General features: G+C 28.3%; 1 protein-coding gene and 1 pseudogene across 1 annotated transcript; both read right to left on the bottom strand.

Annotated features, from left to right (window-relative positions):
* Positions 1–7,989: 7,989 nt before the first annotated feature.
* On the bottom strand, positions 7,990–10,309 carry LOC145743558 (uncharacterized). The gene is made up of 5 exons (XM_082561552.1): positions 9,927–10,309; positions 9,687–9,772; positions 9,553–9,599; positions 8,625–8,752; positions 7,990–8,165 (listed from the first exon to the last, which is right to left on the bottom strand). The coding sequence occupies exons 1-5, from the start codon at positions 9,972–9,974 to the stop codon at positions 8,064–8,066; spliced, it is 411 nt and encodes a 136-aa protein (XP_082417678.1). The 5' UTR covers positions 9,975–10,309; the 3' UTR covers positions 7,990–8,063.
* A 9,741-nt stretch (positions 10,310–20,050) lies between these two features.
* On the bottom strand, positions 20,051–21,861 carry LOC145741390 (uncharacterized; annotated as a pseudogene).
* Positions 21,862–24,967: the final 3,106 nt, after the last annotated feature.

Here is a 24,967-nt window from a genome sequence, read left to right as displayed (position 1 = left end):
TCGCCTCTCCTTTTTTCACTCTCCTTCAATTTCCGTTCCTTCATTTTCCGGTTCCTTCATTTTCCGTTCCTTCATTTTCCGTTCCTTCATTTTTCGGTTCCTTCATTTTCCGTTCCTTCATTTTCCGGTTCCTTCATTTTCCGGTTCCTTCATTTTTCGTTCCTTCATTTTCCGGTTTCTTCATTTTCCGTTCCTTCATTTTCCGGTTCCTTCATTTTCCGTTCCTTCATTTTCCGTTCCTTCATTTTTCGGTTCCTTCATTTTCCGTTCCTTCATTTTCCGGTTTCTTCATTTTCCGTTCACAGCTTCATATAAGCTTACTTTTATTAAATGTTTCTATAAGCTTACTTTTATTAAATGTTGTTATTTAAACAACGCTCGCAAGGTTCGTTAAATGTTTCTTAAATTTATAAGCATCAAAAAGAAAGAAGTTCCGAAAATTAGGTCCGATTAAAATTCTAAAAATTGGATTTGTTATTCAGTAGAATTTATTAACTAATTTCAAGAGCATAAATTGTTGGAAATAAAATGTAGACAAAAAAAGGATGAAAAGAAAATTAAGTAAGAAAAATAGAGAAAATACAAACCTCTATTACCACAAAGACAATATATTACAAGTACAAAATGTATACTTTTTACTAAAATACTTAATTAAACATGTATTCAAACGGTATGTGCTCAAGAAAATTAAAAAAAAATTAACAATTATAAACTCGTAATAAAATAAATAAAAAAAGGGATTTCCTAAAAAAAAATCTGAAGAAACGGTAGTCTTTCTAAAAAAACGGTAAGCAATAGCGTCGTAATTAAGGCCGGTTTACACAGGACGCGAAGCGCGCAACGCGAAATTTGGGAATGCGCTTTGCGCGTGAGCGAGTGTTTACACCAGACGCGAACGGGTTGCGCTTATAAACTTTTCTTATATTAAATAATTTTTTATATTTTTCTTTAAAAATAACTTTTATGCATTTATTTTAGTAAATCTTAAAAATTTATAGTATTTTATTTTTTTGGGTGCATTCACAGTCAAAATATATGTTAATGTAGGTATTTAGTAAAAAATATTCCCGTAATTAATCTATGTTAATGTATTTTTTAATAATATAAGTTTGTAAACGTATATAACTTCACATTTCAGAATTAAGTACTAGTACTAGTTTACTTACAGGCAAAGTCAATACATTTTGTGTCCTGTGTAAACACAAGCGATATATGATCTCATCAAGCCAAAGTTCAAAATAGAAAATATTATTACATGTTATAAAATATATTACATGTTGCAGTAAATAAAACTGAAAATATTATTACATGTTGCAGTGTTTACTACGGTGGCCCACAAGGGCAACGCGGAACAATTTATTACAATCAGTACACAAATCGCGAAGTCAGTACTCTCTTTGCGATGTGTGTACTGATTGTAACATTTTTTTTCCACCAGACGCGAACACCACTTCGTTACATGGGCTTTTTGTTTACTAACTCGCAAGTTAAATATTGATTCTTTAAACAGTACCATTTTTATTCAAAAATAATTCTTTAAACAGTACCATTTATATACCATTTATAATCATTTTACATAAGTTATACGCAACAATGACAATCTATATATTTTGTTGCTTTATAAAATTATTTTGTTTTGATTTCAACTTTTACTCCCAACGAAAATTTTCAAATTGTTTGCTGGTTTCATAAATATACAAATCACTTTTAAATGGTGAAAAAAAAACAAGCAAAAAAAGTGAAACTAAATTATAAAAATAAAAAATAAACACATAATATATATATAATTAATAAGACATTAAACTACAGTAAATAAAAGTGCGGTTTATATCGAATTAAACGTAATATATTTAAACACACAAAAAAATACAAAAACACGAATTCATGATATGTACATTTAATTTAAAATCTAGTTATTTTCTTCTTCTTATTTTTTAAATCATCCGTGGATAAAGCTGTAATCAAATGGTGGTAGAAATACAAAAATAGAATTTTTTGATATTACTTTAAAGAAGTTTTTATATTTTTATTACATATGTTGAGCTGATATGACTTCGAAACAGTTATGACGTGTTTTCGAACAGTTATGACGTGTTTCAGCTCGTGATTTTTTTCTGTTCCCTTACGTATTGTGTGTACCTGTGTTATAAAGCTATTGGCTTAGTTACAGTTTGGCTAAGAAAAAAATTTTTAACTTTAATAATTAACGACGAATGAAAACGAATAAATGTTTGAAGGAGTTCAAATAATATCACATAAATTTCAACATGCGATTTTTCTATTTAAAATCCATAAAACATTATTTTACACCAACGACTGTACTTTAAGATTTTGTTTTACCACGGCTGTTTTATTGAATTCAACCGTTGTTTTTCCATACCTATAAACAATAACCTTTATAATTCTACGAAACTAACGAAATAGTTGCCATTACTATAATTGTACAAAATTATATTAACAAAATTACTTTTTCGATTAACTGTGCCCATGTTTCCGTTGGGTTCTCACAAAATGTGAATTTACACACAAACTTTAAAATACATTTTAGGTTATTAGTTTTGGCATTAAAATATGAATATTTTGAATGTTTATTTTGGCAGAAGAAAATCTATTAAGAACCAAAGGCAGTTTTACCAAACTTAGTTATTAAAAAATCGCTTGTAATTAATAAAAAGGATTAGAACAATACCTTTGGTGGCATTATTTCCATACCAAAACTCGTTAAGTTAAATTTAACGATCTCGCTGATTCGTCAAAATTTAGCTATAGCTATCTCGCTCTTAACTAAATATTACATCATATCCACAGGGGTTCTTTTATACTGTCGTTTTCATAATGACGGTAAAAACCCGTACGATTGTTATATTTTATGGTAAGAATGATGTTCAAGAACGCATTACTTGACAAAACAAAATATAGGTGTTTATACACTTGTTTTCACTTAAACAAATAAAATATTTTGTTTTTAACAACTTATAAAAAAATTGTACTAGAAAGCAACGCTGAAAGAGGAAACCATTTGTTGATATTATAGTCCACACATACATTTGCACCTTGTTAATATAAACTATTTTAAAATACATGTTTTACTTCTTTTTATTTTTTTTTATTTTGGTTTTTCGCGCATTGATAAAAGTAAATAATGAATACAATATACAATTAATATTACAACAATGCGACGGGAAAAAATGACAGAATCAATTTAATGATTTAATGTCAAAAGTATTAATGTTTACATGAAGATTTTAATTATTTTATGGCATGGTCACCAAAACCTTTACATTCATTAGGTTTATCAAAAGATAAATTAAATCCCTTATGACCGATAGATTAGTTAATAAATTTAAATACCAATATTAAGATATTTTTAAGCATTTGTGACGTTTGTGACGTTTTCGCTCGCTAATGACGTAAAACTAACGAGATCGTTATCTTAATAAGTTTCGTAATGTCGCCCCTTGTGACATCACGAGATAAAAATTTTGTACACTGGCGATATTGTATTTGTTAATCAATAATTAATTAAAACATTACTTCTGTTTAAATTAAACAATCACGCTTATTTTAAAAATCAGCGCATGAATTCTTTTATTTATTAAACGAATATAATAAATGATTTTGTTCTTCTACGTCTGTTTAATTAAGTTTAAATGTCGTCTTTTATGCCACCATTCTACAAAACTAACAAAATAGTAACCAAGTTGTAAACATTATATTTGTAAAAAAATATTTATCCTTATTAAAATATATTTTATTAAAAAAAATATTTAGCAAAAAAAATTTTAAAAAAGGTACAACGAACGGCTCAGAAAGGGCAAAAAAGAATATTTTTCTATGTCTGCCAGCGTATGAACTTACGACGATGAAATTGTGCGTCACGTGACTTTCCCTATTTACAATATTGGAACTGCAAATCCCGATAGGTATCCTCGTGCAAGTTGGAAAATTTCCAACATAATTAAAAAAAAACTCTGCGACCGAACCATCTCTTTAAAAATGTGAGTTTTTAAATGTTTATTTTAGCAAAAAAAATCTTTTAAAACTATAACCTTACTTTTATTAAATGTTGTTATTTAAAAAACGCGTGCAAAAGTCGTTAAATGTTTCTTAAATTTATAAGCATAAAAAAGTATGAAATTCCAAAATCTGTTATTCAATGAAATTTAATAATCAATTTCAGAAGCATAAATTGTTACAAATAAAATGTAGACAAAAAGAGAATGAAAAGAAAATTAAATAAGAAAAATAAAGAACATACAAACCTCTATTACCACAAAGACAATATATTACAAGTACAAAATGTATACTTTTTACTAAAATACTTAATTAAACATGTATTCAAACGGTATGTGCTTAAGAAAATTTTAAAAAAATTAACAATTATAAACTCGTAATAAAATAAATAAAAAAAGGGATTTCCAAAAAAAAATCTGAAGAAACGGTAGTCTTTCTAAAAAACGCGCGCAACGCAAAATTTTACGTTTCTTCTATTATGTCGGGGATTCCCCGAGAGTCGCTCTAGAAGCGACAGTCGCGAATTTCGCGTGTCAATTGTAAAACAGTTTCACAATCAGAATAAATAAATCTAAATTAACAACATTGCATTACTTTTTCAACAACCGAGAATGAAAAGAAAGTTTAAATATAGTATAATCATTCTTAAACTTATTTTGATCTGAAACAATATGTTTCACAAAGTTGATGCCTTTGCCAAAGAAGGTTTGTTTGAACAAAAACTTCAGCGCGTGTAAGTGAAAAAACTTTTTAATTTAAGTACGCTCAAGTTAATAATTGACTTTTCACTGAACTATACGATAACCCGACGACGATATGCTTTTTACTCAAACCCAATTATATAGTGTCGTTACATAATTTTTTATGGGACAACTTTCTTTCATTCTTTAAACTTTTACACCAAACAGAAATATTTTCCAAATAGTTTGTTGGTCAGAGAATTGCTTTAAAATTATAAAAAAATGCTCCTTAAATAATGTTCGAAAAACAGATACTTTTTCATATTAAGGAAAAATGTGAAAGTATTGAATATTAAAGATATAAACAAAAATAATAAATTATTTTGCTCTTCTGTGGCTGTTTTATTAAAGAGATGGTTCGGTCGCGGAGTTTCTTTTTTAATTATGTTGGAATTTTTCTAACTTGCACGAGGATACCATTATTTTAAAATAGTCAAGTAGTTTTTGAGATATCAGGATTTAAAAGTAAAGGGTAAAGTCCCAACGCTCGCGAGTCACGTGACGCACGACGTCATCGTCGTAAGATCATATGCTGGCAGACATAGGAAAATGACTCTATTTTGTCCTGCTGTGTGTTGGAAGTTAAATATTGATTCTTTTTGTATACAACACACAAGTTAAATATTGATTCTTTAAAAAGTAACTTTACAAACAATGACGGGTTTACATAAGTTATACGCAACAATGACAATCTATAAATTTTGTCGCTATATAAAATTACTTTTTTTTTTTAATTTATCCAACTTTTACCCCCAACGAAAATTTTTTTTTTACCCCAACGAAAAAAAAAATTGTTTGTTGGAATATACAAATCACTTCTAAATGGTAAAAAAAACAAGCAAAAAAAGTGAAACTAAATTTCAAAAATAAAAAATATACACAATATATATATATATATATATATATAATAATAAGACATTAAACTACAGTAAATAAAAGTGCGGTTTATATCGAATTAAACGTAAGATATTTAAACGCACAAAAAAAATAAAAACACAAATTCATAATATGTACATTTAATTTAAAATCTAGTTATTTTCTTCTTCTTATTTTTAAAATCATCCGTAGATAAAGCTGTAATCAAATGGTGGTAGAAATACAAAAATAGAATTTTTTGATATTACTTTAAAGAGGTTTTTATATTTTTATCACATATGTTGAGCTGATATGACTTCTTCGAAACAGTTATGACGTGTTTTCGAACAGTTATGACGTGTTTCAGCTCGTGTAACAAGGTTTACAACACTACTGGACTGTTTGGTGAAAGCGAATAAAGCTGTAAAATGAATTTACTTTTTAAATAAAGGAAGTGACCGCATTATTTTGCCTTTAGACTAACAAAATTTACATTTTTTTTAAAATTGATATTTCTCCAATATATTTGGAAAGTATATTTTTCAAATTAAAAGGCTTTGTATTATACGCAAAAAAGTGTTTACTGCCTGTGTCGTACAAAACTGAGCAAGCGTGACATTTATAATAATACAAATCCCCAAAAATTGTTTTAATTTAATTTTAGAGAATTTAAATTATATTATTCTAAGTAAAATAATGCGTTTAGGAATAAAAATACGCCAGCGCTTGTAGCAAATTAAAAACTGCTGCAGTTTAAATCAACATAAAAAAACTATATACATTTAAAAAATAAAGTGAGGTTATATGACTTTATCCACAATATACTACATATTCTTAAACATAGGAACACGTAAAAGTATAGGCAGTCAATATGTCTACATAAAGACTAAAATAAAAATATACAAAACTTATTAAACATCATATATAAAAATTTCCAAAATCGGTACAAATGAGTTATATAAATTTTACATTTTTATGAACTTAATTTGATATATTTGTTATGCTATTTTGTTGTAATACTGTTCTTGCAGGAGGAGTTCATACCGTTTATATCGCTTACTCAAAGACGCTACAGCATGAGAGCAGTGGTGATTAAACCTACGATCTCATGTTTGTGTAGCAAGTGTTCTTTTCATTACACCACGCTGCCGGTTTGAAGTTAAGCATTGTTAGGTTAGTTTAAAAAATGTTTTTACCCTGCAACTACATTATAAGATTGTCAACGCTTAAATATAGATGTTAATCAACTTAATTTTGTTTATTTAGTGCTTTAAAATTCCTACATATTAGCACATTTCCCACTGGCTTACTAACCACTACAAAAAGTTTCGGCGCGCCGCCAATTGATTTAGTCTAAAGGATCAAGCTTAGACAAATTTACCATACTGGTTATTCCTGTGCGAGTTCTTCTAGCATAACTTTTTTCGTTTTAACCACATATCAAATTATTTAATATTACTCTAATTTTGGTATTTTCGTTAATGTGTGTAAAATCTCATCAGAATTTTTTTTATTATAAATACATAATAGAAAGTGCTTAAGCAAAATCTCAACGCTGAAGTTTAAAAGCTTTTTTTGGCATAAATTTTTTTATTTGGCAAGGCTTTTTTTCCATATTATTTTAAACTGACAGGCTTCGTGTGACTTGTTTGAGCTATTTGTAAACACTAAATTCAAGGGCCAATAGTGTGGCTTTATTGTAAACCTATAATCTAGTGGCTCATATGCAATAATCGTTATACCTTACTAACAAAATGACTAAAAAATCCATGTGACACAAATATAAATTTTGGAAAATATCGTGAAATTGTGACGTGCTTTAGCAGTTCGTAAACATAGGGCTGCGTCCCACTGGCGGTTAACGTTTTAATATGAGCAAGCCTTTTATGTCTAAAATATTTTTATTGTAATAGATGTATAGAAGCAATTTAAAACAATGTATCTATAGACAGACAAAGTTTATATTATACTTCAAACTCAAAGACAGCAAACTAAGACTATTGAACTATTTAACATAAAACCTTACTTTACGTTTACACCAGATTATTTTACAGCCTAAGCAAACAAACGAAAAATAATGAACACTTTTTACTACAGTTAAAACTTTATTTTAAAATACAACCAACAGAATATTTTAATTAATATTGAAAGAAAGAACAACAATATGAACTTTTTAAACAAACTTTGCTTTATTTAACAAAAAAAATATTATTTAAATTTTTAAGCATTTTCAAATAATATCTATAAATACACCAACAGTTTATATAAAAAAAATTGTAAATATTTAGTATAACCCTTTAAATTTTTCAAAAAAAAATTGTATAGCAGCAACTTAACAAAGTTTTTAGCAAAAACACCAAGTGACAAATTATGATTGGATTACAGGCAAGCAAATATATTAAAACAGTATTAAAAAAAACTTTACCAGGCTGCATACCTTAAAATATAGAAATCTTACATTAATATGATGTTAAATAGAACTAAGATTATAAAATAAAGAACAACAAATAGAGAAAACAGCAAAAAAGTAAACTCCATTCTGTTCTCTGTTGCTTCCTAAAAAAGGAATAAATTTTAAATATTTTTTAAACTATGCCTAAACCTTTAAAAAGAAGCTTATCAAAAAATAAATATATATCTGTTACAAGTTAAGATTTTTATATACTTTTATACTCAGTCTGACATTCCACTTTTAAAAAACAGTTTGGCGGGAAAAGACTGGCCAGAGATTGTGTTAGTTTATAGTATACGAGTAAACAAAAAGCACAAGGAAAAAACATTACAATACCTAAACAAACATTTTTTGAGAGTTCGGTTTGAAAGAATGGCAGACTGACAAAAGCATGTTTCTAAGTTCAATTCTTGCAACATACTTATTAATAAATACTATTAAGTCCAGCAATTAAAAAAATTAAAACAAGCTATATTGTCAAAACTTTTTTTAATTAACAAGAATCCAATATATTTTTACGTTTAAATACTATTTAAACAAGCAGAGTAAGCAAATTAAAATACCCAAAAAAAGAGATCATCTCTTATATCTTGTAATATCTTATCCACAGTTTCAGCAACAAAATCGTCCAAAACTTCACCTCGGAAGATGACCTCTCTTTTAAGGAAAACCTTTATTCGCACACTGTCATCTAGCCAGATAAATAAATTTTATAAACATTTTAATAAAATACATAATTGCATGACAAAGCTTATTTCATAAATAAAATATCGTTTATCGATTTACTTATTTAAAAAAAAACAAAAAAACACCATGTTTAGCAGAAAAAACCTCTTTATTATAACCCAACTTGCATCACTACCCTTTTTCTACCTAACATTACACCTCGTTTACCTATATAACACTACAACTTTTGCAACCCCAATTTTTATCCCTACTTGTTCTACCTAACACTACACCCCGTTTTCCTATTAAACCCCAACTTATATTTCTAATTTTTTTACCTAACACTTGACCTCGTTTTCATACACAACCTTACTCCCATCCCTGCACTTTTTACCGAACACTTTTTCCACATAACCCTACTCCACCTTTTCTAGCTTAAACTTTTACTTTTTTGATTTCTTTCATCCTTCAATCTACAACTTACCCCTACCCCCTTTCTCTCCCATTTTTAATATCCCCTTTTTCCACCTTTCTTACACTGAACTGTTACTATTTTTCAAACATTTGTCATTAGGTCTATTTTTAATCTATAACTCAAACCTAATTTGCACACCTTTCTTACATTCAACTTAACTTATTCTTTACCTACACCTTATCCCTTTCTAACATAAACCCTTTTTTGCAATACTCAACATTCTTACATCCCTATCCCCACCTCTTACTTAAACCCCTTTAAATTACATTACTCAGCTAACTTCTACTCCTAAATCTCTACTCTTAAATCCTAAATCTACCATTTCCCCCAAAGCTGCCCTATTTTTTTACCTTGAAGTAGAAGATCGTTTCCAAATTCACGAGCATACAGGTGTCCTCTGAAAACACATAGTATTTAAGAAAAATGTGACCACCGAACTTATTAAATATATATGTAACAGAAACAATTATTACATGTTGAGTACCTAATCAAATTCAGCTCCCAGTTTATATTTATGTGTTTTTCCCCACCAATTATTTTGTTGGATAGCTGGTCATAAAGATCAATAACCTAAACAAAACAACATTCTTATAATAAACTGCATTTAACTTTTTTGTATAATGCTGTTGCTACAATTACAACTAGAATAACAAATTTTAAATACATTTGGCTTGGTCTGAAATTAAATAACTGTTTTTATAAACTTTAAATAATTTTTTTTTACCTGAGCTTCCTGTGTTAAAGAACGTTTGATAATTTGGTTAAAATCCATTTTAATTTTAAAATTTACAACAGATAACTCAACGTAAGGAGCATGACTCAACGTAAGGAGTCATATAACTCAACGTAAGGAGCAGACTAAAGGACCTTTTTTTTATGTGGCATGTGGTATATTGGTCGCAAGGGGAAAGTCCACGAGGGAAAATTTTGGCGCCAAAGTTTAGGCATTAAACTATTTATAAAACAAAACTCATTAAAACAAAACTTTAATTTTAAAAAATACAAAAAATAATAATAACAGGCCAAAATAATAAAATATGTTTACCTGTTTGTTATATTTAAAGTGACATTTCAAAAAGTTTAAGTCGTACTAATCATTAAGTTGTTTTTCAAATAACAAATCCAAATCTGATCTAACAGCTAAGTTCATAAGGCTTACTTTTTTATACAGCATACATTTTATTTAAAGTGATTAAATAACCTGTTTCTAACAATATTTTTAATTTGAACACAATAATTTTTAGGTAAAATTAAAAAAATTAAGTTTATATCTTTATAAGCTCTACTTTGTATTCTTTCTGTTTGCCTTGTGACTACAACTCGAACTCTTTTAGAAATCAAATATCTTTTGTGTATGACAAGAGGACGTGTTTAGACTCGTTTAAAATATGGTTTGAAGATGATAAAAACATCACTGGGTTACATTTTTTATAAATTCTACGTAGTTTTCACCCAAGACTAAATATAGACTTACATATAAATATTATTTTAGCAATTACATTCAGGCTAGAAAAAATCAAAATCTAACTCGAAAAAGTTATTACATTATATTGATATTTATCAGACCAATAAAAAGAACTTGCCCGGACTAAGCCCAAAGTTTGGACTTTATCAGCGTTCTTTTTACATCGTAAATAAATATTAAATAAAATCCGCTTATACATATAAAATAACACATCACGTAAGCTAAATGTGATTTTGATAAAAATTAAAATTCGTCACTATAAATTGATTGTCGTTACATGGCCGCAACAAATGTAAACACAATGTTCTTAGGTATTATTGTAATAGGGTCAATTTTTTAAAGACTAAAATTTCTCTACCATATTAAATCAATGTAATTTCTCTACCATATTAAATCAATAATTTCTCTACCATATTAAATCAATAATTTTCTCTACCATATTAAATCAATGTACTTAAAATTAAAACTGTGCCAAAATAAAACTACAATAATAAGGCACACTTAAAATAATACAAATGTGTTTTTAAAAGGTAACATGAAAAAGCCAAAACATAAAATTTTTATATATTTTGGCTCCAATTATATATTTTGGCTTTATATATTTTGGCTCCAAGAACTGAATTGGATGTTTTTCCCTTTGAAAAATCCCTCTTCTGAAAAAGTCACGAAACTTCTCCCTCTAAAATTAAAACAATGTGTTTACTAATTAAAACAATGTTTATGTTACAACTAATTCTGATTTATGGACAACAACCATAACATCTATTTTACATGGTCAAAGTTTTCGCGCCTTTTTTATGCATATTTACAAAACACATTTCTTAATTTTATGAATTCGGTATTACAAAAAATATATATCTTTATCCTTGATGTGGGAAGGTCTAATGCGCGACTTAAACATAGAGTAACATAAGATACTCCGACCCAGTCTCGAGCTGCTTGTGGCAGTTTGGGATATTATAGATTATAATTGCCCGATAATTATGCTGCTGATTAAGTGCTGGCCCAGCAGGAGTTCATACCATTTATGGCGCCTTACTCAAGAACGCTACAGCATAACAGCAGTGGGGATTGAACCCACGACCTCATGGTGGTGTAGCGAGTGTTCTTACCACTACATCATGCTGCCGGTTAAACATTAATGAAATGCTACTTTTACGCTACCGGTTAAAATTTGGTTACAGTTGTAAAAAACATAAACTAAGATATTTCATTTACACAAAACAAAGTGATTTATTGCTAGAAAAGTATATTTAGAACAAAGTGGTGATATAATACAAAAAACTAGGCGGCAAATATTTATCAATATTTTCAACTTTAAAACCTGAAAAAGTTCTTTTTCACGAAGTAACGTTTTAAATTTACATTATTAAAAACTGTTTAAATCATGTTATATAGCATTATGACTTTATAAAATTAACAATTTTGTTTTGCATGTTTATAGTGACAGAGTGATGTTAAAAATGCATTTCTTATTCAACTAGAATAAGATATATTGTAAGGTTTCTTTAATCCCCTTTTTTTAATGCAGAATAGAATATTTTGTGACATAAACAACTTTTATCTGAATGCTTTAACACAAAAAAATATACTAAGTCACTTTAATAGCAGAACACATTTAAATATGCTATTTTATAAAACAAGTCACCTGTTGTTCATGACTTAACAACTCTAAGAAAACAGTATTAAATTGGTTGCTCATCTTTAAAAAAAAATTTAAAACTAACTTTTATTGGATTACTTGCAATTTAACTGCATATAAAAAAACCAAGAAAGTAGTAACTACGGTTTTTCAATGGCCCCTTGGTGCCGATAAAGAGTTATGAAATATCTGCTGATTTGTTCAACACACCTTAGGCATTTTCTCTTTATCTTTGTAAAAGTTTAACTTTGAGCCCTCGGTAAAAATATTCATAATTTTATACTATTAAACTTTAAATTAAAAAAAAAATTTATAAATTATTTTACTTGATTTTGTGTTATTCAAATAAACATTTTTATATTCTTTGTTTTTTGTTATATACTGTTTATTTCAAATACCCTATTCGCGTTTATGTACAGTTTTTTCGTTCGCTTACGTATTGTACCTGTGCTATAAAACTACTGACTTTTAACGTTAATAATTAACTACAAAAAACGAATGAATGTTTGAAGGACCTTACAATAATATCACATAAATTTCAACATGCGATTTTTCTATTTAAAATCCATAAAACATTATTTTACACCAACGACTGTACTTAAAGATTTTGTTTTACCACGGCTGTTTTATTGAAATCAACCGTTGTTTTTCCATACCTATAAACAATAACCTTTATAATTCTACGAAACTAACGAAATAGTTGCCATTACTATAATTGTACAAAATTATATTAACAAAATTACTTTTTCGATTAACTGTGGCCATGTTTCCGTTGGGTTATCACACAATGTGAATTTACACACAAACTTTAAAATACATGTTAGGTTATTAGTTTTGGCATTAAAATATGAATATTTTGAATGTTTATTTTGGCAGAAGAAAATCTATTAAGAACCAAGGGCAGTTTTACCAAACTTAGTTATTTAAAAATCGCTTGTAATTAATAAAAAGGATTAGAAGTAAACAATAAAAAAATCGTCCAATTCTGTATGTTCACCGTACAATACCTTTGGTGGCATTGCAATTCCAAAACTCGTTAAGTTAAATTTAACGATCTCGCTGATTCGTCAAAATTTAGATATAGCTATCTCGCTCTTAACTAAATATTACATCATATCCACAGGGGTTCTTTTATACTGTCGTTTTCATAATGACGGTAAAAACCCGTACGATTGTTATATTTTACGGTAAGAATGATGTTCAAGAACGCATTACTTGACAAAACAAAATATAGGTGTTTATACACTTGTTTTCACTTAAACAAATAAAATATTTTGTTTTTAACAACTTATAAAAAAATTGTACTAGAAAGCAACGCTGAAAGAGGAAACCATTTGTTGATATTATAGTCCACACATACATTTGCACCTTGTTAATATAAACTATTTTAAAATACATGTTTTACTTCTTTTTATTTTTTTTTATTTTGGTTTTTCGCGCATTGATAAAAGTAAATAATGAATACAATATACAATTAATATTACAACAATGCGACGGGAAAAAATGACAGAATCAATTTAATGATTTAATGCCAAAAGTATTAATGTTTACATGAAGATTTTAATTATTTTATGGCATGGTCACCAAAACCTTTACATTTATTAGGTTTATCAAAAGATAAATTAAATCCCTTATGACCGATAGATTAGTTAATAAATTTAAATACCAATATTAAGATATTTTTAAGCATTTATTTAGCTAGTATTTATGTAACGCAAAAATATTTTCAATGTTTCACATGGCAATAATCAAGGCAAAATACTCCTCGCTAAGTTAACAGACGGTAAATTCTACTCGCTAAATTTTGTGCTTTCTCGTTCGTTAAAAGTGACATTTTTTGTTTCGTGATACCGATTTTTTCGCTAAGTGACGTTTTCCCTCGCTAATGACGTAAAACTAACGAGATCGTTAACTTAATAAGTTTCGTAATGTCGCCCCTTGTGACATCACGAGATAAAAATTTTGAACACCCTGTTTACATGGACAATTTTTATATCGCTACTAATATCGGTATTTTTGACGTCACCGCAATTGTCGCGCATGTCTTAGTTTTGGTTCTGTTTACATGATATAAACAAAGCGGAACTTTAAAAGTAGTTAAAACGTCGATATTTTTAATTTGGCGCAAACTTTTGTCAACAAAGAAGACAGCTTTTAATTTACAACATTTAATTTAAGTTTAATTAAGCTTTTAAGAATACTCGAGAGATGGAAAATCAAAGTAGGATAGAATTTAGTGTAATTATTACGGCTCAGTATGTAGTAAGCTGCATTTTGTTATTTATTCAATACCAAAAACGATGTAAATGTCGGCGAATAAAGTTTAGGCAACAGCGACGAATGCTAACTTAAAGAAAACTTTGTAAGCGCATAGGAAGGCCATGGACGCTGTCTAGGTATATGGTTAACAAAAACTTAACCAAAATTTTATTTAAATCTTTGAACAGTCACCAGCTGATTATTTTTGTAGTGTTTTACAACCTAGCTATATTTTTTGTTAGATCTTCCGATTTTTGGGAAAACGTGATTTCACGTTTTACCAATAGTCAGTGGGCTGAAAACTTTAGAATGACAAAGAAGGATTTAAAACATTACTTCTGTTTAAATTAAACAATCACGCTTATTTCAAAAATCAGTGCATGAATTCTTTCTTTTATTAAACGAATATAATAAATGATTTTGTTCTTCTACGTCTGTTTAATTAAGTTTAAATGTCGTCTTTTATGCCACCATTCTACAAAACTAACAAAATAGTAACCAAGTTGTAAACATTATATTTGTAAAAAAATATTTATCCTGATTAAAAATATTTTATTAAAAAAAATATTTAGCAAAAAAAATTTTTAAAAAAGTACAACAAACGGCTCAGAAAGGGCAAAAAAAAAATATTTTTCTATGTCTGCCAGCGTATGAACTTACGACGATGAAGTTGTGCGTCAGGTGACTCGCAAGCATAGGAACTTTCCCTATTTACAATATTTGAACTGCAAATTTCGATAAGGTTTGGGACGTGTTTTGAGCTAACCGTAAACGCTTTGGGGGCGTGTCTGATTTATTCGTGAACGTTTTAGGGGCGTGTCTGAGCTATTATCATCACACCACCGGACTGTTCGTCAAGTTACTCAAATATACTTGGTGTTTTAAGACATTAAAGATTCTATAACCAATCGTGTGCGTGAAAAGAAATCTAAATTATAAAAAAAATAATATATAGAAACTTTTATAACCAAAAACTTGTGTTTAGTATTTTTTAGTGAAATACTTTATTAAACATAAATTTTTCTAGACAGTATGTGCTTAAAAAAATTAAAATATGCTAATTATTATAAAATTGTATTTAAATGAATAAAAAAAGTTAAGCCTGGAGTTATTATCCATTACCCTATTTACTTAGTTGGGGAAATACGGTAATGTAACGAAAAATATAGAACTAGGTAGTTTCTCTGTTCTAAACGACAAGCAAAGTCAATACATTCTTCGTCCTGTGTAAACACAAGCGATATCGAATGATCTCATCAAGCCAAGAGTTAAAAATAGAAGACTGAAAATATTATTATATTGTGCAGCCCGCTTTTAAAAAACAAGACGTCCGAATATTTAAAAGTAGTTTTACAATCAGAATAAATAAACTTAAATTAAAAACATTTTATTACTTGTTCAACAACCGAGAATAAAAAGAAAGTTTAAGTATTGTATAATTATTCTTAAACTTATTTTAATCTAAAACAACATGTTTTATATCCGCCACAAAGTTAAAACTTTGTCAAAATACGTGTCCAAACAAGTTTTTATTTCGTGTCGTTAAGCCTTTTTACCTTTTTACATGGGCGTTTAAGCAAGAAACAACGAAAATAAAGCTAGGGTTAGTGTTAGGTTTTACACATCTACCCATTGCACGTAGTGTTTACACTAGATATATTAACACGCAAGTTAAATATTGATTTAAACAGTGATTTAAACATTTTCAACAATAAACTTTACAATCAATGACGGGTTTACATAAAGTATATACTTTTTTTTTTTAATTCATCCAACTTTTGCCCCCAACGAAAATTTTCCAAATTGTTTGTTGGTTTCATAAATATACAAATCACTTTTAAATGGTGAAAAAAACAAGCAAAAAAAGTGAAACTAAATTTCAAAAATAACAAATATACACAATATATATATATAATTGAAAAAAACAAAAACACGAATTCATGATATGTACATTTAATTTAAAATCTAGTTATTCCTTCTTCTTATTTTTAAAATTATCCGCGGATAAAGCTGTAATCAAATGGTAGAAATACAAAAAAAAAATTTTTGATGTTACTTTAAAGAAGTTTTTATATTTCTATTAATATGTGGACTGATATGACGGGTTCGAACAGTTTTTTTTTTATATCACCTTAAGGTGATATGTTTTATATTTTTTATTGGGGAAGGGTGTGTTGTTATGACGTGTTTTGAGCGATTCGTAAACGCTGGGCTCAATGGCGACGTCTTCGAACAGTTTTTTTTTTTTTTTTTTTACGTCTTTGAACAGTTTTTTTCTGAGAATACATAAAAGCATTAAGGTAAATTAAACAAATTCATATCTTCGTATACTTTAAAACTGTCAAATCAAATCATGGGTGAATGTAAAAAATCTCAAAAAATAAACTAATAAAAAACACTATGGTTTTTCCATACATATATACATATATATACTTTTTATGTATAATTTAAAGACATGAGACATACTAGAAAATAAGTATCAATAGTATTAATTTTTTCACAGGGCATATAGAATTTAAATAAAAAATTAATCAGGACTTTGTTTCCCAGGATTCTACATCAGATTGCTCATTTTTAATATTTTTATTTTGGATAAGAGTTTTTTGTTTTATTTTTTCTTCTTTATTTTTCTCTTCCAACATTTGAACTCTTTGCTGAATTAAATTTGCTTTTTGGACATTGTTCTCAAGTTCTTCGAGAGTTGGAGGATCATTTCTTCTTTTTCTCAACCACGAATCCCATTCTGGAGTAACTTTAAAGGAGCTTCTTGTCCCAATGTCCGTTTTGGGTTCTACAAATCTATGATTTTTAGAAAAATATTTTAAGCCAAAAAAATAATTCTGAGCAGGAATTTCGTAATATGAATTGCCTTCTAAATCTTTTCCAGTGCAATTGCGGGCAGGTTTTAGTTTGTACCGTTCAGTTAGCAACGTAATAGTTCTTCTAAAGAAGCCTGACATTTTCTATGTTGTTACAACAAGTACGTTTATATGCTCACTAGTTTCTTGTTCTTATTTAGATATTTGCAATAGAAATAAAACTATTCCACCTCATTTTTTAAAACTTTTCGGGAACCACCGTTCGGTAAATACCCAAAATAATAGTGCGTCTTTGAACAGTTTGAAAGCAAATAGGGAGGACTTCTCTCTACTGCCTACCAACGGTTATACTTTAAGCAAAGCTGTAAAATAAATTTTTTTTTTTAATAAAGGCAGTGAAAGCATTATTTTGCCTCTAAATATTTTTTTAAATTTAAATTCCCCCAATAATTTTGGGAAGTATATTTTAAAATTGAAGTGCTTTGTATTATACGTAAAAAAGTGTTTACTGCCTATGACGTATTGAACGTCTAAACAAAGTTTGTACACAAAGCCTCAAAAAAGTTATTTTTACTTTGTCCCCGATAAATAGATTTTTGTAAATTTAATAAAAACAAATTCATACAAGAATTTTTATGTTTTTAACTTATTATCATATATAGCAATTACATTTAATCAATAAACAGTACATCAATATTCATAATTTTTACTACTTTTCGAGTCTTTAAAAACTTCGAAACAGTTATCACGTGTTTCAGCTCGTGTAACAAGGTTCACCACATTACCGGACTGTTTGGTGAAAGCGAATAGGAAGGACTTCTCTCTACTGCCTACCAACGGTTATACTTCAAGTGAAGCTGTGAAATAAATTTACTTTTTTAATAAAGGAAGTAAACGCATTATTTTGCCTTTAGACTAACAAAATTTACATTTTTTTTTAAATTGATATTTCCCCAATAATTTTGGAAAGTATATTTTTCAAATTAGAAGGCTTTGTATTATAGGTAAAAAAGTGTTTACTGCTAATGTCTTAAAAAACTGAGCAAGCAAGCGTGAAAAATGACGTAAAAAACTGAGCAAGCGTGACATTTATAATAATACAAATCCCCAAAAATTGTTTTAATTTAATTTTAGAGAATTTAAATTATATTATTCTAAGTAAAATAATGCGTTTAGGAATAAAAATACGCCAGCGCTTGTAGCAAATTAAAAACTGCTGCAGTTTAAATCAACATAAAAAACTATATACATTTAAAAAATAAAGTGAGGTTATATGACTTTATCCACAATATACTACATATGCTTAAACATAGGAACACGTAAAAGTATAGGCAGTCAATATGTCTACATAAAGACTAAAATAAAAATATACAAAACTTATTAAACATCATATATAAAAATTTCCAAAATCGGTACAAATGAGTTATATAAATTTTACATTTTTATGAACTTAATTTGATATATTTGTTATGCTATTTTGTTGTAATACTGTTCTTGCAGGAGGAGTTCATACCGTTTATATCGCTTACTCAAGGACGCTACAGCATAAGAGCAGTGGTGATTAAACCTACGATCTCATGTTGGTGTAGCAAGTGTTCTTTCCATTACACCACGCTGCCGCTTCGCAGTTAAGCATTGTTAGGTTAGTTTAAAAAAATGTTTTTACCCTGCAACTACATTATAAGATTGTCAACGCTTAAATATATATGTTAATTAACTTAAATTTGTTTATTTAGTGCTTTAAATTTCGGCGCGCCGCCAATTGATTTAGTCTAAAGGATCAAGCTTAGACAAATTTACCATACTGGTTATTTCTGTACGAGTTCTTGTAGCATAACTTTTTTCGTTTTAACCACATATCAAATTATTTAATATTACTCTAATTTTAGTATTTTCGTTAATGTGTGTAAAATCTCATCAGAATTTTTTTTTATTATAAATACATAATAGAAAGTGCTTGAGCAAAATCTCAACGCTGAAGTTTAAAAGCTTTTTTTGGCATAAACTTTTTTATTTGGCAAGACTCTTTTTCCATATTATTTTAAACTGACAGGCTTCGTGTGACGTGTTTGAGCTATTCGTAAACACTGAATCCAAGGGCCAATAGTATGACTTTAATGTAAACCTACAACCTAGTGGCTCATATGCGATAATCGTTACACCATACTAACAAAATAACTAAAAAATTTATGTGACACAAATAAAGATTTTGGAAGACATTGATATTGTGACGTGCTTTAGCAGTCGGGCTCAAAAGCAAATATTTTATACAGATCTTTTTTTTTTACTCTTGACTTGTTTTATTTTAACATATTAAGTTACTAATTTGTTTTTCTATTTAATTTTTGTAATATGTTTTATTTTTTATCGGGTTTTGTGTCCTGAACGAATTGAAATTGTTGAATCCTCTGCTTATTTTCCCAACTACTATCGTATGGAGACAACAATCCTGACCGCGATGTGTTTTCCGCTGGAGGGGGTGTCACAGAATAGAGCGAGGACCTGACGTAACTTCTTTGTGACGTCATTGAGTCTTCTAGGTAGCTGAGTTTTTTTTTTAGAAAAAAGTTGGATTTTCGTAATTGTGCTTCTGTTTTTTGCGCTTTTTCGTTTATGCTTTCTTGTTTTGTTATCAAGTTTTTTAATTCCTGGATTCTTGAATTTTATTCATCCAACTTTTCCCGCATTTCCTTTGCGTGGGTAAATGCAGTGTCACCCTGGTGTTCATTTAAAATGATAACATTGTCAGATTGAACGTGCTTGCTTTTTGTTTTAACAACTGGTTTTTCTTCAAAATCAGAAGGAGATTTAAACATCCTTTCACTTGCACGAGCACTCTTGACTGTTCGTTGCGTTACTTCCAATTGATTTTGTTTCTTTTTGACTTTGTTTTTAGTGTATAAGATTTGTTGGTCAATTGTTTTAACATATTTTTCTAAACCATGATATTTTTCGGTTTGTGTTTTCAGTTCCGCCTGACATCGGTCGTAATGTTTTGTTCGCTTTTCAACGATTGCTTGTAGCCTATTATACTGAGCATTTAATTTCTCATTCTCCTTTAAAGCTCGATCTCGTTCCGTTAAAGACAGGTTCATCTTTAAACGAGCATGCTGGATTGCAATATCTCGGTTCTTACAAGCTAAATCAGGATCGGTTTGAATTTTACATCACGAGTAACTTTTACCCATTTCCGTCTCTCTTCCTCTATCTCGCGGTGCAATCGTTTTATCGCATCACGTAAGTCTTGTTTAATTTTAATATCCTTCTTTGCCCTTTCTTCCGACTTTCTGTATGCGATTCTCACTTTTTCCAATTCGTTCACAAGATATTTGTGAGCTTCTGATAAATCTTGGTTTCTGGATCTAGTTCGATATTCCCTGGAAACAATTCTGTCCTTCTCTTTACCAACTATTCCACGTTCAGTTTGGAGATCCATAAATTGCTCTTTAAACTATTTTTCTTTGTCCTTTTTTATTTTTTTGCAGCTTAGCAGAATTTGATCTTTTTCCTTTTTAACTTGTTTAAAAGCTTCTCTAAACAAATCCCTTTGTTCTTCGACTTTTTATTCAGTTTTTTAGTTTCTTCGACCTCAATAGAAAGAGCTCGATACCTGCTAATGTAAATATCTCTCTGCGTAGTAAGCTTTCTGGCTTGGACCTTTTAGTCATTAATTGTTTTGTTGAGTTTAATTTGTTCCTGTTTTATGTTGGTTGATAATAGCAACCAGTCGTTTTTCTTCAGCATTGCAATTTTTCACCTCTTCCATAAGTTGTTTATTAGTTGTCTGTGATTCGCTTATATCTTGCCTTAGATTAGCGGTGTCAGTCGTTAAACCTTATAACTACAGTTAACCGGGTTTTTTTCTTCTTCTAAATTATCTGTACTGGTTGTAAGTTTTTCACCTCACTTGACATATTTATCACATTCTTCTTTTAGGTTAGTTGTGTTTTGAATCAGATTTTCCTTGTCAGTCGACAGATTTGTTATAGAATGTCGTAAATCTTTAATTTGGCCTTCCAATTCATGTTTCGATTGTTTAAAGGTATCTCGTTCTGCTTGAAGTCTTGTACAAGCTGCATAATATTTATCAGAATCGTCTAATATTGACCTGATATATTTTTCTCTTTTTTCAAAAAAAAAAATTGAACTTGTAATGTAATTAGCGTTTCCATGTGTCAGTTTTTGGAAATCTGTGATGTAAACATCTTTCATGTCAATTAAACTTTGTTTTTTGATGAAGTAGTCTATGAGTTTCATCATATTTTTCTCTCTCGAGCATATGGTAATATCTTTCATGCAATAAACTTGTTTCATTTTCAGCCTTTACGATTTCATCGAAAGAAGATTTAAGTTGAAAAGTTGCGGTTTGTGACCGGTCGTATAATCCTCGCAGTTGCTTTTCTGTTGCTTTTAAATCCTTATAAGTGTTTCTGATTTCTTCACATACAAACGATTTTTCATCTTTAAATTCCATTCTATACTGAAATAATTCGTACAGATCTAACCCAACATCTCAGTAATTTAAAAGCTGCGCCCACTGGCGGTTAACATTTTAATATGAGCAAGCCTTTTATGTCTAAAATATTTCTATTGTAATAGATGTATAGAAGCAATTTAAAACAATGTATTCATAGACAGACTAAGTTTAAATTACACTTTAAACTTACAGACAGCAAACTAAGACTATTGAACTATTTAACATAAAACCTTACTTTACGTTTACACGGATTATTTTACAGCCTAAGCAAACAAATAAAAAATAATGAACACTTTTTACTACAGTTAAAACTTTATTTTAAAATACAACCAACAGAATATTTTAATTAATATTGAAAGGCAGAACAACAATATGAACTTTTTAAACAAACTTTGCCTTATTTAATAAAAACAATATTATTTAAATTTTTAAGCATTTTCAAATATCACCTATAAATACACCAACAGTTTTTATGAATAAATTTGTAAATATCTAATTTATTCATGTATAACCTTTTAAATATTTAAGCAACAATAATAATTGTATAGCAGTAATTTAACAAATTTGACACAAGAAACCAAATTATGATTAGAAACAAATATAAAAATCTTATTGCTAAGTAGGTATGGCTAACAAAATACCTGGAACCTGAAAGTTTGGCAGTTAATAATTACAATATTTACGATTAAATAGAAAAAGAGCCATGTGGAATTTCTCTGTTACATTATTACGATAGTAAATAGAACTAAGAACATAAAATATAGAACAACAAATAGAGAAAACAGCAAAAAAGTAAATTCCGTTCTGTTCTCTGTTGCTTCCTAAAAAGTAATAAATTTTAAATATTTTTAACATTTTATGCCTAAACCTTTAAAAAGAAGCCTATCAAAAATAAAAATATATCTGTTATAAATTAAGATGTATTCCGTAAACTTTTATATTTAAAATAATTTGCATTTGTTTAACATATTGTAACAAATGACGTAACAACTTAATTTGTCCTCAATTGATAAAGGCTGTTTTCTGTAAAATGGCTGTAAAAAACGATGTATAATAACATTTTTGTACAAAAAATATTTTCTTTGTAAGTTTTTAACAACAGTTTTTTAAACAGTTTACTCGGTTTGCAGCCATTGAGTTAAAAGTTATTTTAAAATCGTAACAAAACAAATTATTTAAACGAAATATAAAAAGAGAAAAACATAATTAGGAAGTTTTATTTACTTTTTGTACAACAACCTAGTTAAGACAAACTAAGACGATAAAAAATTTGATACACCAAGATAAGTAATAAGTTAAAGTAACACTCATAAAAAAATAATATTAAAAACATACCACGTTAAAAAAGTGTGGGTTGAAATGGTTGAAATGGACACTTTTTATGGTCGTTTTACAGCTTACAGAATTTAATTAAAAAATTACAGCTTACAGAATTTAATTAACAATAGTAGTCAAACATAGTTAAAACAATTAAAAATTTTAAGGGCTTACGCAAAATATAGTTGTTTTTTTAATCCTAAAAAAAATAATATATTATTCTGTCATAGTTATTTTATGCTTTATTAATAATAAAATTTAGTGTTTAATCAAAAAATAAAAATTAAGCCATTTTAAACACATAGCAAAATATTGTAAAAATTAAGTTTAAAGGTATAAAAACATACAAGTTATAGCATGGAATTAGCAATTATTATATGTCTTAAAAAATGGGGCTTAGGCTTATAAAACTTGGTTTTACATCAAGATATATGTTGTTAATGTTAAACCGAGTTGTATGACACAAGCCCCACTTTTTAAACATATGTATTGGTAACTTAATGTTGTTTTTTTTTAAAAAATACTGCTTAGCCTAAAAAAATCGCTTTGCCTATGCGTTTACTAGCCATGGATCTTACAAGTCTAGCTGTCTAATGTTATACTTGGATTTGTCTTAATAAACAAGCTTTAGCAGTATTTTTACAAACAATAGTATTTTTACAAATTAATAAACAAACTTAGGTAGTATTAATACAAATTAAATTAAAATTTTTTTTTTGAAAATGACTAGAAATTGAACTAAAATTTGTTAACAGCATTTGTACTATTTACTAACTTTGTGTACTTAACCATTACGTAAGTTGTTTACAGATCTTATTTAAACTTTAAACTGTTATTAAAATATTTACCATGAAGTATAGCCCCCGACTAAAATCATCCAGGATTTGTTCCACAGCTTCCTCAATAAAGTCCTCCAACACCTCCCCTCGAAAGATGATCTCTCTCTTCAGGTAAACCTGAACTTGAATTCCGTCACCTTGGCAAATGAAAATACACGCATTAAACAAAGTACAACTTATAAAAAAAACAAAAAAACTAAAACAAACCAAAAACAATGTAATAGACTGAATCAAGCGGAAAATCTTTAACAGAAAAACAACAGAATTTAGTGAAACCCAATTTTAGTGAAACAAAATGAAATTAAAAAAAGTTAAAAATTATATTTAGTCCATCATTCTTATTGTATGTCAAACAACTTGACGTTAAAGCCTTCAATTAAATCTGTTTAAACTAAATTTGTTTTAATTGTTTCTTATTTCAAAAAAAGCTTTAAATATATCCTTTTAAAATTCGTTTTAAACATTTTTTTAAACCCCGTTTAAACATTTTTCAGCAAACAGATTGCTATATTTTTTATTACATAGGTTACTTAAGACATTTAAGACCTTTACTATGTTTTTTTAAATTTTATATAATCACTAATTCATTAGAACCTTTACTAGTTTTTTTTTAAATTTTTATACAATCACTAAATCTTACCTTCAATGAAAAGTCTTCCATTAGAAGCATGTTGAATCAACTGTCTTCTAAAATTTGTATATTTTTTACACCTTGTTATTAAAAAGTAAAAAGTAAAAATAATAATGTTTTACCTAAATCCGAATTGAAAAGACAAATGTTTATCTCCTTGCAGAATTCTGTTGGTGAGATGGTCACGAAAAGCATCCACCTAAAAATAAAATAAAAGGTTTATGTTAAGACTTATTCTAGTCTATGAAATAACATATTTCGTGCTTCTGCATTTGCAGAAAACAAATTTTTTATTAAATTTTGTTTTATAAATCCA

The sequence above is a fragment of the Corella eumyota genome, chromosome 2 (assembly GCF_963082875.1).
Source record: "Corella eumyota chromosome 2, kaCorEumy4.1, whole genome shotgun sequence".
In the NCBI taxonomy this organism is placed as follows: Eukaryota; Metazoa; Chordata; class Ascidiacea; order Phlebobranchia; family Corellidae; genus Corella; species Corella eumyota.
The sequence above is the reverse complement of the archived record's forward strand: the minus strand, read 5'-3'. Positions and strand labels throughout refer to the sequence as shown.